The sequence below is a fragment of the Molothrus aeneus genome, chromosome 16 (genome assembly GCF_037042795.1).
Source record: "Molothrus aeneus isolate 106 chromosome 16, BPBGC_Maene_1.0, whole genome shotgun sequence".
NCBI classification, from domain to species: Eukaryota; Metazoa; Chordata; class Aves; order Passeriformes; family Icteridae; genus Molothrus; species Molothrus aeneus.
The window spans coordinates 2,717,795-2,731,647 of NC_089661.1; the positions used below are offsets into that span (position 1 = coordinate 2,717,795).

Genomic DNA, 13,853 nt, shown 5'->3' on the forward strand with positions numbered 1-13,853 from the left:
ACTCTGGGAAGGGGCTGGGGGGCTCCAGCCTTTCCAGGGTGCAGGATGCTCTGCTGCCAGCTCACAGGGCCACATCCTGGCAGAGCCTGCCTGGCTCTGACTGCAGGGCTGCTGACAGGGCACTGACAGGGTGCAGGGAGGATGTGAGTCAGCTCCTAGGGGGCTTGGGGCTTCCCAGGGGTTTCGGTGCCGATGCAGCACCGAGGGACAGGGGACTCATCCCGAGACTGGGTGTGAGGATACAAAACCTGGAGGTGCACATGAGAGCCTGGCAAGTCCTGGCATGAGCAGCCACCAGAGCCAGCTCTGTTGTCATCCTAGGGCAATGCCATGGGCCATGGGAATGCCATGGATTGGCATGGGGAATGCCAGCCCTCCTGGGGCTACTTTGGGTCACCAGTGGGGCTGTTCTGGGTGACACTGGGGCTGCTGCAGGGATTTGCAGCCATCCCCTCTTGCCATGGCTGGTGGTGCTCACCTGCCTGACCCACACACTGGCCATTTCCTTCTCTTCCCTCTAATTACACTGTCTGAATCACCCAATTAAGGCCAGCGCCCTTCACCTCCTGCCTGGCCACCGTGCCCACTCTATAGTCCAGGTGCCACCCCAGATGGCAGCCCCCAAGTCCCACACACCCACCCAGTCCCACAGGGATGCCCCAGCATTTCCAAGTCTCCCTGTGTGTCCTTTGCTGCGTCAGCACAGGGATGGCTGTGCTGGCCCCACCCTGTCACCCTGTGGGATTTTTGGTTTCTCAATGTGGGAAGGAGCTCAAAGTTATGTCAAAACCCCCAGGGGGTGTCAGACTCATCCTGCTTTGCCGGGAATAAAGCTGCCCTTCCTGCTGCCGGCAGGGCAGAGGTGCTGCACCTTCAGCCAGGTAAGGACGGCTCCGGGATCAGCACCTTCAACTGCAACCAGGTGGGACTGGGATGAACTGGGATGAGTTGGGATGAGGCTCCTTACCCCAGCAGTGGGGGCTGTGGTGAAGTTTAAGGATGTGGAACAGCCTGGGGTGCCTGGAATGCTGGCAGTGGTGGATGGGGCTGGTGGGCAGTGAAGACACCCTGGTGGGGTAGTGGAGCTGGGTGATCGCTGGAGCTGGAAGAGGCAGGCTCACAGTGGTGAGATAGGATTTATCTTCTTTGGGAGTGGTGAGCTGGCAGACTGCCCACACCAGCTCTGCAACCTGCTCTGGGCAATGCCCACCATGACACACTGTCACACACCAGGACTTCGGAAGGATCTATATGTTTTTTTCCTCCACCTCAAACTCAAAATAGTGTTCCGAGTTCATCTCCCATCCCTGCACCCCTGTGACCCAGCATCAATCCTGGAAGAATGGGGACTGTGACACTGGAATTGTCCCTGCTGGCTGTGGCTCTCCTCCTGTGCCCAGCCACTGCCATGCTGCGCATCGGTGCCTTCAACATCCAGTCCTTCGGTGACACCAAGATGTCCAACAAGGAAGTGGCAGAGATCATCATCAATGTGAGTGCAGCCAGTGGACCATGGGTTTGTGTGCTGGGACAGACCCCAACAGGGCTCCTGTGTCAGAGACATGGGGATGTGGCTGAGGATGGGATGGCATCGCAGTGCTGGGGATGGCCTGGGTGGATGAAGGCTTGCTGGGGTGTCAGGCACAACTTACAGTCCCTCTGAGCCCTCCTTGGGGGCATCTGCCCTGGCTCCAAGGGACATGCAAGTCCCCATGGTGTTGAAGCCATGTCCCTGGCTGGGAGGTGGCTGGGAGAGTGGCCCTGAGCTGTGGCCCTCGGCCCCGCAGGTCCTGCGCCGCTACGACGTGGTGCTGGTGCAGGAGGTGCGCGACTCCGACCTCAGCGCCGTCACCCAGCTCATGGAGCAGCTCAACAGGTACAACAGGGGCTGGGACTGGGATGGCAGCACCAGCAGGGAAAGCCAGGTTGCCTGAGCAGTGAGAGGAAAAAAGTTACCCATCAACAGAGAGTTTATTTTTGGGAAAAAAAATAGGATATTAGGAGAAATGTGCTGGGGCAAGGAGGAGGCACTGAAAACAACACTGGGGATAACCCAGTGAAGGGAATGGGGATACAAGTGATACAAATCCCTTCTGAAAGCTGTAAGCTCACCAGAGCATGCAGGATGGAAAGGAACTACAGCTCTGACAAGCTCTGTCTCCAAAATTCAACAGGACAGGGCAGAAGCAAGAGAGGGGGAGGAAGGGACAGGCAGACCTTGCACCCCAACACACTGTGAGTGGCCAGGGCACCCCAGGATGGGCCCAGCAGTGGATGGTGCTTTGAGGGGGTGGTTCTGGTACCCTGGGAGGAAAAGGGGCTGCTGAGGTGGGCTAAAACTGGCCACAGCAGGGTGGCAGCCCCTCCACCAGCTGGGTGCTGACCCAGTTTTGGGAGAGGGCACGGCTCAGGACCATGCGGAAGCTGCTGCTGCTGCCGTGTCGAAAGGCAGCTAATGCTCCTGAGCAGGTGTGCCCAGCCCATGTCCTCACCCCGTGTCCCCTCCAGCATGGTCACAAAGCAGCCAGGGCAGGGAGGGTGACGCTGGGTGCTGCAGAGCCCCAGGCTACTCACTGACCTAATTTAGCTCTGCTGCAAATGAAGGTAAGGAATGTATCTGCAGAGAAAGGGTGACAGGAGCCGCCCCACATCATGCTGTGCCCAAGGAGCCTCTGGGGGAGAGGCTTTGGGGGCTTCAGAGCTGCTCTATCTCATGTCACCCCACAACCAGGGCACTGTGAACCATGGGGACTCCAGAGCAGGACCAGCTGGTGCAAACCCTGGGGCCACCCAGCTCCCTGACATGCCAAAGCCAATCCAGGACGGTCCCAGCCACGTCACTGTCCTGCCTTTGTGTCTCTGCAGTGCATCCACATCCCAGTATGACTACGAGATCAGCGGCCCCCTGGGACGGGAGAACTACAAGGAGATGTACCTGTTTATCTACAGGTAATGGGGCTGGCAGTGCTGCAGCCTGTGACATGGCACTGCAGGGCCACCAGCACCACGGAGGGGACACAGGGGCTGTGCCAAGTCCCAGGGTCACCATCCTTTTGTTGCCACAGGACAGATGTTGTGTCTGTGGTGGACACCTACCAGTATGAGGACCCCCAGGATGTCTTCAGCAGGGAGCCATTCATCCTGAGGGTCTCAGCACCCAGCACCAGTAAGTGGGGAAACAAGTGGCCCTCATGGGTTGTGGCATGGGGTGGCTGTAGGGCTGACATCCCTCTCTCCCCTGGCAGAGGTGAAGGAGTTTGTGCTGGTGCCCCTGCACTCAGCCCCACACGATGCTGTTGCTGAGATTGATGCACTCTACGATGTCTACCTGGCCATCATCAACAAGTGGGGGACTGATGTGAGTGTCACCAGCACTGGGGGGGACACAGAGGTTGGGGGACTGATGTGAGTGTCACCAGCACTGGGGGGGACACAGAGGTTGGGCACTGAGCCTCAGGGACTGTCTGACCCACACTGGGACCCTGATTCGAGGCGGGCGCAGCCAGTGCAGGAGTGGTGGGGTGAGAACCCTGTTCCTGCTCCGTGACAGGGTGGTCCCTGCCACCCCCATGGGAGGGCTGGTGGCAGGAACAGCCCATCACCACATCTCACATCTCTCCTGCAGAACATGATGTTCCTGGGGGACTTCAATGCCGACTGCTCCTACGTGCAGCCCGGTGACTGGCCATCCATCCGCCTGCGCACCAGCGACATCTTCAAATGGCTGATCCCCGACAGCACCGACACCACCGTGGGCAAGTCAGACTGTGCCTATGACAGGTCAGCACTGCCACCACGGCACCACTGTCCCCTTCCCTGGCACCCCAGGGACCCCCTGCACTGCCAGCAGAGGCAGCAGGGGCACCCACCATCCACGCACATCTCCCCTGCAGGATCGTGGTGTGTGGCAGCAAGCTGAAGAGAAGCGTCCTGTCCAACTCGGCTGGTATCTACAATTTCCAGCGTGCTTTCCATCTGGACCAGGAGGAGGTGAGCCAGGATCACACATCTGGGGCTCTAGCAGGCACCAAAGCTGAGCTGGCCCAGCCTGCAGGGCTGTCCTTGTCTCTTTGAGGGGCTCAAGGTGACAAGGGACCCAAACGTAGAAACAGGACAAGGGATTTGGGGTCATTGCCTGTCCCCATTGGGAAGAGAGGAGATGCACAGGGCTTTTTATTGTCTTCCATGGGCAAGACTCAAGGTATGGGGTAACTCAAGCCAACCTTCAACAACCCATCACTGGCACAGAGCCCCTAGATGAGACATGGGGGCTTGGAGGGGAGGTGGCCCCCTGCCAGTGCCCACCCCAAGCCACAGCTGGCCACCTCTCCATGAGAGCCTTGTGTGTTGAGTGACTTGGGGCTGGGGACAGTGTGCCCCCTCCAGCACACAGAAGGTTCTGGCAGGGCAATTGACTGCCCTGTGAGCCCCAGTAGCAGAGTGTGGGGTGAGTGGCTCACTGAACATCTCCCACCTCTTGTCCTCCTCCAGGCCCTGGCAGTCAGTGACCACTACCCAGTCGAGGTGAAGCTGGCAGCCTGAGCTCCTCCTGCAGCCACAGACCAGGATCCAGCTCCAGCTCCCACCACCAATCCCCATGAAGGTGTTCCACTCAGCCCCATCCACAAGTCCTATGCATGGGCTGCCCCAGATCCCAGTCTGGAAAAGGATAGCAGCTGGCTATGCCCAGAGCCCACCACGAACCAGAGCCTGGGGACAGGCCACCAGCCAGGACACTGTGACCACAGACAAGCCATGGAACAAAGCATCCATCTCCTACCTCATTGAAGATTTATTGACAAACCTCATTTCACGATTAACTGTTGGACAGGAGGGAGGACATCCAAGGACCGTCAGGCTCGGGCCACGGCGTGTTGAGACCCTGTCCCTGTCCATTCCTTGGGGGGCTGGGTGGGCTCTCCCTGCCCTTGGGGAAGGCAGCAGTGGTGTCAGGCACTCTACAGGCACAAAGGGAAGGGGCAGCTGGCTGGCTGGGGGAGCAGGTGGCACGTCACCGACTGCTGGCACTGCGGGTGGCTTCGCTGTGAGACCAACAGCTCCTGCAGCGGTTCAGAGGGTGACTCGACCTCCCAGGGACCAGCTGGACCCTCAGCTCTTCCTCTTCTTCAGCATCTCCATGTACATGCGAAGGGACTTCTGGATGGACTCTTTTGAGACGAAGCTGATGAAGTTCTTGATGTCTTCCTCCCGGTGAGCTACCAGGCGGTCCAACACCGCCTTCCTCATCATGGTCTTGGTGAGCTGGCGGGCATGGTCTGCAGAGAGGACAGCAAGGATGAGCAACATCCTGGTCTCACCCCTGACCAGCTCTCAATGCCACCAAATGCAGGTCTAATGGGATAGTTCACACAGCAAAGTGCTCTTGAAAGCAGCAGGGAAAGGAGTAAGAAAAAAAACCATCAGCTGGGAGCTGAACTGGATAAATTCTCACACAATAAATTATGGTTGTACTGCTCAGTGGGGAAATGACTGATCTACTGGCAAAGATGACAAAAGTTTCATACCTCCTTCTCTCTGTGCTCTCCAGAGCCCAATATCCACCTCCAATACATACCAGCAACCAAACAAAAGTCCTTCTTATTTGAAACTGCTGTGGCTCTAAGTTCCCCTGAACCAACCCCTTCAATCCCTGCAAGACAGTTCTGCTCCTGCCAACCATGCTGTACAAAGCCAGCAACACTTCCCTTGAGCTCATCCCTGGGCCTGTGCCGCTCCACATGGAGATGTGGATGCTGCTGGAGCAGCAGGGGCTGGTGGAGCTGGCTGAGGCCTTGAGCACATATCTGCTCACACCCTCACAGAGCCAGGTGCACACACCCCTCACAGAGCCAGGAGCAGTGATGTGCAGCACATCTGGGGCACAGATGTTTTATTCATGCACTTTGTGACAATGAAATAAGGACTGACCCCCTCCATCCGCACACTGGGAACCCTGAATTGCTCCAGCACCCAGGTGCTGAAGCCTCCTCCAACCAGACACGGGTCTGATTTAGAGGAAAGATCCTCACGGGACCTCCTGGAAGTCAGGAGAGGGCACAGCTGAGATTTGCTCCCTAGTCTGGGGGGTGAGGTGTCACTCTAACACCAGGACAGCAGGGAGGAGAGGTGGCATGGGCAGATCTGTGGAGAGCCCTCTCCCAGCCCAGGAGCCTTGTGCTGCAGCCGTGGAGCAGCCCAAACACACGATGCCTGTGCTGTCTGCCTGTCCTCATCCACAGCCCCATCACTGCCATCCAGAGTGCCAAGAGTTGATTCAGACCATGAACCAGCCTGGCAGCCACCCAGGAGCTCTCACCCAGCCTGTTCACTCAGCTCCATGGCAGCTTTCCTGGGCTAACACCTCCACTGACAGACAGAGATTCAGTTTGTCTGTGGAGCTCAGACACCTCCAGACTGACTCAGCAGGGCTGGCAGGTTGAGCTGAGCTGGAGACACGTGCCCTGAACATTAGCACAGTGTCCCTCTCTTTTAGCCCAAGGCTGCTGGGCTGAGCTTTCCTACCTCCCAGCCATCCAAACTTCACCTTTCAATGGAAACTGTTACACTGTTAGCTCCCAGGCACCAGCACTTCCCGCTCAGACCAGGTCCCCTCCTGTTCTGCCAGAGCTTTACCAGGAAGGGCCAGCCACTGTGCCATGACAGCTGCAGCCTTCTCCATGAGCTTCTCCTCTGGCACCAGCTCATCCACGAGGCCCAGCTTGTGGGCTTCAGGTGCAGGGTGGAGGGAGCCCAGCTGGAGGGAGCGTTCAGCAATTCGGTGTCCCACAACATTCACAAACGTGTCCTTAAACCTGCAAGAGATGGGAGGGAAAGCCATGCTCAGGGGCAGCTCACCTGGACACCAAGAGCTGACAGCACCCTGGTCCCACTCCCCAGGCTCAGGGCTCTGAACAGCAGCTGTGGGCTCAGTCATGATGTGAAAATGGTGTGAGAAGAGCCATTTTTGGGAGTACCCTGAGAGAGTTCTCTCTCCTCTGTAAGAAAGCTGCTCTTTTTACTCTCAGTGCCTGTGGGTACCCACTTGCTGTGACTGAAAGCTCCTTCCCAACAGTACATTTACACATTCCTAGGGCAAACAAGGGCCTGTGTGTCAGTGTCTTGGTGCCTCTATGCTTTCAGAGACCTCCACACTGTGGGATTTTGCAGGTACACAGTGTGTACTCAGAGAAAAGCCTATTCCCAGACTGAGCCTGACCCATGAGACCTCCCAGCACCAGTTCTGGAGCTAATTGCAGGGCCAGAACTGGGGTCCTTGGTGCAGGATGTGAGAACATTCTGCAGCCTGAAAGCTTTTCAGATACCTGCAGGACAGGACAGAAATGAGGTGTCATCTCCTGCAGCTGCAAATACCTGACCCCTGACACACAAACCACACCACCATGACCAGCCAAACTGACTAATTAACGACTTGGAGATGAATTCTTTCTAGAGATCTACACATGATATTACAAGTGGGAGGCAGTGTCCTACCAGAAGGGAGCCACAATGCCCAGCTGGGCCTCGTTCAGGCCGATGCTGAATTTGGGGTTCTCTGCCATGATCCTGTAGTCACACGACAGGGCCATAAGGCAGCCCCCGGCCGGGCTGGACCCCTGGCAGAGAGAAGGACACAGTGAGACCAGGACATGGTTACAAACACCCCCAGCCCTGCTGATCACTCCAGAGCACAGAAGACACCAGGAAGACAGAGCAGATGTCCCCCAAATTTCTGATCACCTGATTCAAAACAGTTCTAAAGAAGGTTTCTGATGTTTATCAGGGTTTCATAGAGCCACAGGAGGGTTTGGGTTGGAAGGCACCTTAAAGCTCATTTCATTCCCAGCCCCTGCTACAGGCAGGGACACCTTCCACTAGATCAGGTTGCTCAGAACTCCATCCAGCCTGGCCTTGGACACTTCCAGGGATGGAGCAGCCACAGCTTCTCTGGGCAACATGTTCTAGGGCCTCACCCCCCTCACAGGGAAGATTTCCCTTCCATCTTTTCCACGGCTCAGTGCTGCTCAGCCCTGCACAGGATGCCTGAGAGAAAACCCAAGTGCCTTCAGGGGGGGCTGTGGACAGACACCACCGTGAGCTGCCAGGGCAGCACCTCCCTGGAAAATGAAAACAAGACACCAAAAATGTAATGACCCATCCATGGGCATGGGCATGGAGACTCCAGCAGCACTTTCCTGTTGGCCAAGAACCCCAGCTGGAGGAGCAAAACCTGCTGGAAATGCTGAAATGTAACCCAGCAGTGCCTGCAGCTTACACAGAGCCTGCAGCATCCCACGCTCCCATACCTTCCCACACCCCACAGAACTGACAGACACCAGTTTTGCCTGAACACCCCAACAGACACATCCCTGGATGAATTCCAGCCTGGTTTTTCAGCTGTCCCTGCCCACACAGCCCAGAGCAGCCACAGCAGGTGACAATGCCACCCTGAGGAAGGTGGGCACAAGGGACCTACGTTGACTGCAGCCACTGTGACCATGTTGGAGCCGTAGAGCCGCAGCCACATCTCCTGCACTGCTCTCCAGAACTCAGTGTAGTGCTCCATGCTCTTCCCACACATCTCAGTGATGTCCAGGCCAGAGGAGAATATTTTGGGAACAGCCTGGAATTGGGAAAAGACAGAGGTCACAGCCTGGAATTGGGAAAAGACTGAGAGTCACAGGGAAGGAAGGACCCATTAGCTCTCAGCCTGGCAGTTGGAGGAAGGGAAGGTGATGAATATGTGCTATAAATCAGGGTCTTTTGGGGTTCTGAAAATATCTCCCCAGTGCTCCCACAGCCTGCATTATCCCATTACCATGGCATGCAGTGCTGGGACCCTGCTTGCAACACAATTTGTTATTGTCATGGTGCCTGTGTGAGTACATCACCCACACAGCACAAAACTCGTCCTGTCCCATTGCCAGGCATCACCTTGTCCCCACACCACATCTGAAAATAAGCACTGGCATCTCCCAGCAGCTCCCTGTGGGTGAGCCAGGAGACGTCACAGGATGTGTCAGGTTGGCAGATAACCAGATTTGATTTGATTTTCATGACAAAGCACAACACTTGGTTGTCATTCCCCTGCTAGAAAAGGGCACAGAAGAAAGATCATGGCCCTTCCAAGAGCCCCCTCCCCTCCTCCCTGAGCCAATCCAAGGTGCCTGGGGCCCTCCCTTGCCAGTGACCCTTACAGAGGTGATGATCACACCACGGCAGGCCCGGTTGTTCTCCAACTTCTCCAGGCTTATGGAAAACTCTGTGAGGAACTCCAGGCTGAGGCTGTTCACTGGGGGACTCTTGAACTTCATCATGGCAACACCTGAGCAGGATAAGCACAGAGACATCAGACTCCTCCCCAGCTGCTCACACTGCCCTGCCCAGGGAAGCTTCACCCACCTCCCTGTCTCCTTCACCAAACTGTGGCTTCCTACTCCCACTCAACAACATTCCTGGCTGTTTAAAAGTTTCCAGAGCAGCAGAGCCAAGGGCAAGGTCCTATCTTTGCCCAAATCCACCCACAAGCCAGGGTCGCTCAGGGGGTGGTGGACTGGAGCACAGACCAGACCATGCATGGTGGCACCCCACGTGTCCCAAAGTCCAGTCACCTTCTGGGTCACGGTGCCCAGCAGTTCCCTTCTCTCTGGCCTCAGTGGGGAAGGTCGAGCCTGTGGCTTCTGTCACAGCAAGCAGCCTGTGTCCAGGGGTCACACACCTGCTGTGAGCCTGTCAGCACCAGGGAAGGGCTCTGAGCCCTTGTCCCTGCCCACACTGCACTACCCTACCCAAGATGTTCTCCTTGACTGCTGCAGCCATGGCCACCTGGGAACAGCAGAAGGACACATCCAGACACCTGAAAGCAGGAGCTGGGAAGCCACAGGAAGAGGCCTGGACACCTTTATTCAGTGCAAGGACATAAGCACGTGACAGCTATTCCTGGTAGCCAGGCCACAGAAATTCCCAACAGCTCTTCCCTGATGGAGCACTGCCACTCAACCAGGTGCCCAAAACAGGGACCCCCAGAGAGGGGACAATGCACAGGCAGGGAACAATGACAGCCAGGATTTGTCTGTAGCACCAACCACCTGAAGTGCCCACAACTGGCGCGACTCCCAACCCCAAGTGCTTCTCCCTGAGCCCCCAAAGCAGCTGCAACACCTGGGGCTTTGGTGACTTTCCATGCCCAGAGCCGCACATGCCACGGGACAGGGGTGGAAGGGATGTCCCCACAGTGCCCGTGGGTCGAGGGTGACTCCGCGGCCGTGCCCCCCGCCGTACCTGAGCTCTCGTCCAGCTCCACCTGGATCTTGTTGTTGCTGAAGGAGCGGCACGGGGCGAGCGGGAGGCCCGGGGGCTGCAGGGGGCTGGGGGACGGCCGGCTGGCCCTGTCCCACGCTGGGAGGCGGCAGCACAGGGGCAGCACACCTGGGGACACAGACAGGTAAGGACGGGAAGAGCACAGCCCCCACAGGTGTGAGGGGCGCTCCCCAAAACCGCTCTGCACGGACACGGAGGGACACGGGGACACCCTGACCCGCTCAGGGAGGGTACAGGGACACCCCACCCCACGGCAGGGGGACACGTGGAACACCCTGACGGTAAGGGAGGGACACAGAGAGGAGCGAGGGCTCGGGGACAGCCGAGCCCGCCGCAGGAGCGGTCGGGGCAGGGTCCAGGCGCACCTGTGCGGCCGATCCTACGGGCGAGGGCTGCAGCCGCCATCTTGTGAGGGCTCAAGGGTACGGGGCGGGGCTAAGGAGAAGGCGGGGCCCGCGGCGGCACCTGAAGTCACGCCCACTGCTGTAAAGCTCCGCCTACTTGGGGCGCTGCTGCGCACGCGTGCTGCCCCCTCGTGGTGGCTCTGCGGCAGGGCCCTGTCCTGCGGACACTGACCGCTCCGTACGACCTGTCCTGTCCTGTCCTGTCCTGTCCTGTCCTGTCCTGTCCTGTCCTGTCCTGTCCTGTCCTGTCCTGTCCTGCTGGCACTGACCGCTCCATGCAGCCTGTCCTGTCCTGCGGACACTGACCGCTCCGTGCGACCTGTCCTGTCCTGTCCTGCCGGCACTGACCGCTCCGTCCGACCTGTCCTGCCAGCACTGACCACTCCGTCCTGTCCTGTCCTGCCCTGCCCTGTCCTGTCCTGCCAGCACTGATCTCTCCATCTGACCTGCTCTGTCCCGTCCTGTGGTGTCCTGCCCTGCCCTGCCGTGCCCTGTCCTGTCCAGTCCTGCCCTGTTCTGTCCTGCTAGCACTGATCACTCCATCCCCCCTGTCCTGTCCTATCCTGCCGGCACTGACCACTCCGTCCGACCTCCCCTGTCCTGTCCTGCCGGCCCTGCCCAGCCTGTCCCCCCTGCCCCACATCCAGCCGCGTGCCCAGGATCCCCCGCACACCTTTCCTTTCACAGCCGAGCACCCCCGGCCCGGCCCCAGCCGCGGAGCCCCGGGAGCTCTGGGCCGGGGCCAGCCGCCCCCGCAGAGCGCCGGGAGCCCCGGTGCGGGGCCGTGCCAGCGGTGCCTGTGAATCTCATCAGCGGTGGAGGCTGCCCGGGGGGACACCAGGGGGGCCAGGGCCGGCCTTGCCGTGCAGGCAGAAAGCGTCCGGCGGCAGGATGGCGGGGATGGCACTGCCCCTCTGCCTGATCCTCGCTGCTGCCCTGCAGGGCGGCCTGACCCGGGCCCCGGCGCCCCTGGCCCGCCCCGGCCCCCTGCTCCTGCGGCTGCGGCGCCTGGAGGAGCAGGTGGGTGCCCGGCGCGGGGACGGGGTGCTGCTAGCCTGTGCCAGGGGGACACCCAGCATTTTGGGCAGGGCAGGGACTCGGCACGAGGCCGTGGGTTCGCCCCACATCATCCCACTCCCTTGCAGTTTCTCCGGCTCCAGGAACTGACAGTGAACCATCTCCAGAGCATCGCCAGCAACTACAACATCTCCTACAACATCGATGGACGTTTCCAGGCTCTGGCCGAGCAGGCGGAGGCGGCCGACGCTGCCCGGGCCGCCCTGGGTGCCGAGCTGGCCCGCCTGGCCACTGCTGGCCGGCGGCTACGCCGCAGGCTGAAGAGGCTGGAGGGGACGGTGGGTGCCCTGAGCCCCCCACAACCCCTGCTCACCCACCCCCCGGCCGCGCTGGTGGAGGCTGGCACCAACCCGCACGGTGTGCCAAACACCGCCCGGAGCCGGGGCAGGCGGCCGGAGCAGCAGCCCCCGGGCCAGGCTGTCCTCAGCACCCCCAGCCCTCGCCCCCCGAAGACGCGGCGGTGGCAGCAGCACCGGCAGGAGGAAGGGCACTGGCTGCCCGCTGCTGCCGGGCCTGGGGGAGCGCCCCGGGAGGATGAGGAGAGCCCTGAGGATGCAGCACCAGCACCCCCGACCGTGGTATCGATGCTCCCCACCGTCACCACGGCTCCCCAGGAGCAGCCCCCAGCCCTCCGGCAGCCGGGACAGGGCAGGCACAGCCCCCCCGCCGCGGTGCCCGCCTCCCCCGCCTGTCGCACCGGAGCCGTCCTGCTCTTCCCCGACCCCTCCGCTGGGCACGGGGCCGTCCTGGGGCTGGGCCCGCACCGGGGGCTGCGGTCGGTGTCGCTCTGTGTCTGGCTGGCCACCCCAGCCCCTCGCCTCGGTGCTCTCCTCTCCTACGCCACCGGGGACGGGCACAGCGAGCTGGCCGTGCTTGGCCACGGTGGGGATCGCCCCGGCTCTGCACGGTTCATCCTGGGGCACGGGCAGTTTCGGGAGCTGCCGGTGGCACCGCTCCTGGACGGCAAATGGCACCACCTGTGCCTCACCTGGTCCTCGGGCCAGGGCCGGTACCGCTTCTACGTGGACAGGAGGCTGCTGGCTGCCGGCTCCGGCTTCCAGCAGGGCTATGGAATCCCCGCTGGTGGCTCGCTGGTGCTGGGCTGGGGGCAGCACGGCCCCAACATGGACCTGGGCACTGAAGAAGCTTTTGTGGGTCACCTGGCTGGCTTCGCTCTCTGGAGACGGGCTCTCCTGCCCGGGGAGGTGGCCAGAATGGCGACAGGGCGGGGGCTGCCCCGAGGCCCCCTCCTCACGCTGGCCGATGCCTCCTTGCGGGGCGGGGTGCGGAGGGTGGCGTGTCCGTGCCTCCAGCGCTGCCTCTGACGAGGCTGACAGTGGGAATGGTCACGGCTGGCTCACGGTGCCGCTCCCGACACGAGCTGAACCCTCCCGGGGTGAGGGGACACCCAGCAGGGAGCGCGTCTCAGAACCGCCACCACCGAGGGAGGAAAAGGGTCTTGGCAGCCAGAGGTGGGACCAAAGGCAGAGGTCACCTGCTCCTAGAGGATGCACAGCTCATGGTTCCTATTAAAACGCTCCGAACGTTAGAGAAACCCAATTTATCTCTGTGCTGCTCATTCACTGCCGCCCTCGGTGCCGCTCACAGCCGGGCAGGAGCTGCTCAGCCCGGGCAGCCCGAGCGGGTGGCGCTGCTCGTTCCCTGCCGCTGATCAGAGCAGGGGAAGCGGAGCACGGGACAGCCGTGACCGGGGGGAGCCAGCGCCGCCGCCGCCGGCGGTGCCGTGAGCTACCCGTGCCCGCGGGGCTCCTGGCGGGGCAGGGCTTCGGCCCGAGCTGTGCTGCTCCATAAGGCCAAGCACACTCTGGGGAATTCTGTGCCTGGAGAGCTGGAGCAGCGTCGGCTCTGGCCGTTCCCGGAGCGCCGTGTTCCCGGAGGGCTGGGTGTGCGTGGGGCAAAGCCTCGCAACCTCTCGGGCCGCCGCCACTGGGGTCCCGCTCAGCATCCTATCCTATCCTATCCTATCCTATCCTATCCTATCCTGTCCTGTCCTGTCCTGTCCTGTCCTGTCCTATCCTGTCCTGTCCTGTCCTG

At 60.4% G+C, this 13,853-nt stretch overlaps 3 protein-coding genes across 4 annotated transcripts; 2 read left to right on the forward strand and 1 right to left on the reverse strand.

Annotated features, from left to right (window-relative positions):
* The first annotated feature begins 1,342 nt into the window (after positions 1–1,342).
* Positions 1,343–4,542, forward strand: LOC136563522 (deoxyribonuclease-1-like 2). The gene is made up of 8 exons (XM_066560969.1): positions 1,343–1,492; positions 1,788–1,876; positions 2,866–2,949; positions 3,066–3,166; positions 3,246–3,358; positions 3,626–3,780; positions 3,894–3,990; positions 4,492–4,542. The coding sequence occupies exons 1-8, from the start codon at positions 1,343–1,345 to the stop codon at positions 4,540–4,542; spliced, it is 840 nt and encodes a 279-aa protein (XP_066417066.1).
* Positions 4,543–4,772: 230 nt separating this feature from the next.
* Positions 4,773–10,739, reverse strand: ECI1 (enoyl-CoA delta isomerase 1). Of its 2 annotated transcripts, none has more exons than XM_066560971.1 (7): positions 10,683–10,739; positions 10,279–10,425; positions 9,195–9,322; positions 8,474–8,620; positions 7,492–7,613; positions 6,634–6,812; positions 4,773–5,276 (listed from the first exon to the last, which is right to left on the reverse strand). In XM_066560971.1, the coding sequence occupies exons 1-7, from the start codon at positions 10,720–10,722 to the stop codon at positions 5,110–5,112; spliced, it is 930 nt and encodes a 309-aa protein (XP_066417068.1). In that variant the 5' UTR covers positions 10,723–10,739; the 3' UTR covers positions 4,773–5,109. The 2 variants fall into 2 exon arrangements, with proteins under 2 accessions (XP_066417068.1, XP_066417069.1); XM_066560972.1 differs by lacking the exon at positions 4,773–5,276 and adding an exon at positions 5,286–5,382.
* An 831-nt stretch (positions 10,740–11,570) lies between these two features.
* PTX4 (pentraxin 4) lies at positions 11,571–13,123 on the forward strand. The gene is made up of 2 exons (XM_066561270.1): positions 11,571–11,741; positions 11,867–13,123. Exons 1-2 carry the CDS (start codon positions 11,613–11,615, stop codon positions 13,121–13,123), a joined length of 1,386 nt encoding a protein of 461 aa, XP_066417367.1. The 5' UTR covers positions 11,571–11,612.
* Positions 13,124–13,853: the final 730 nt, after the last annotated feature.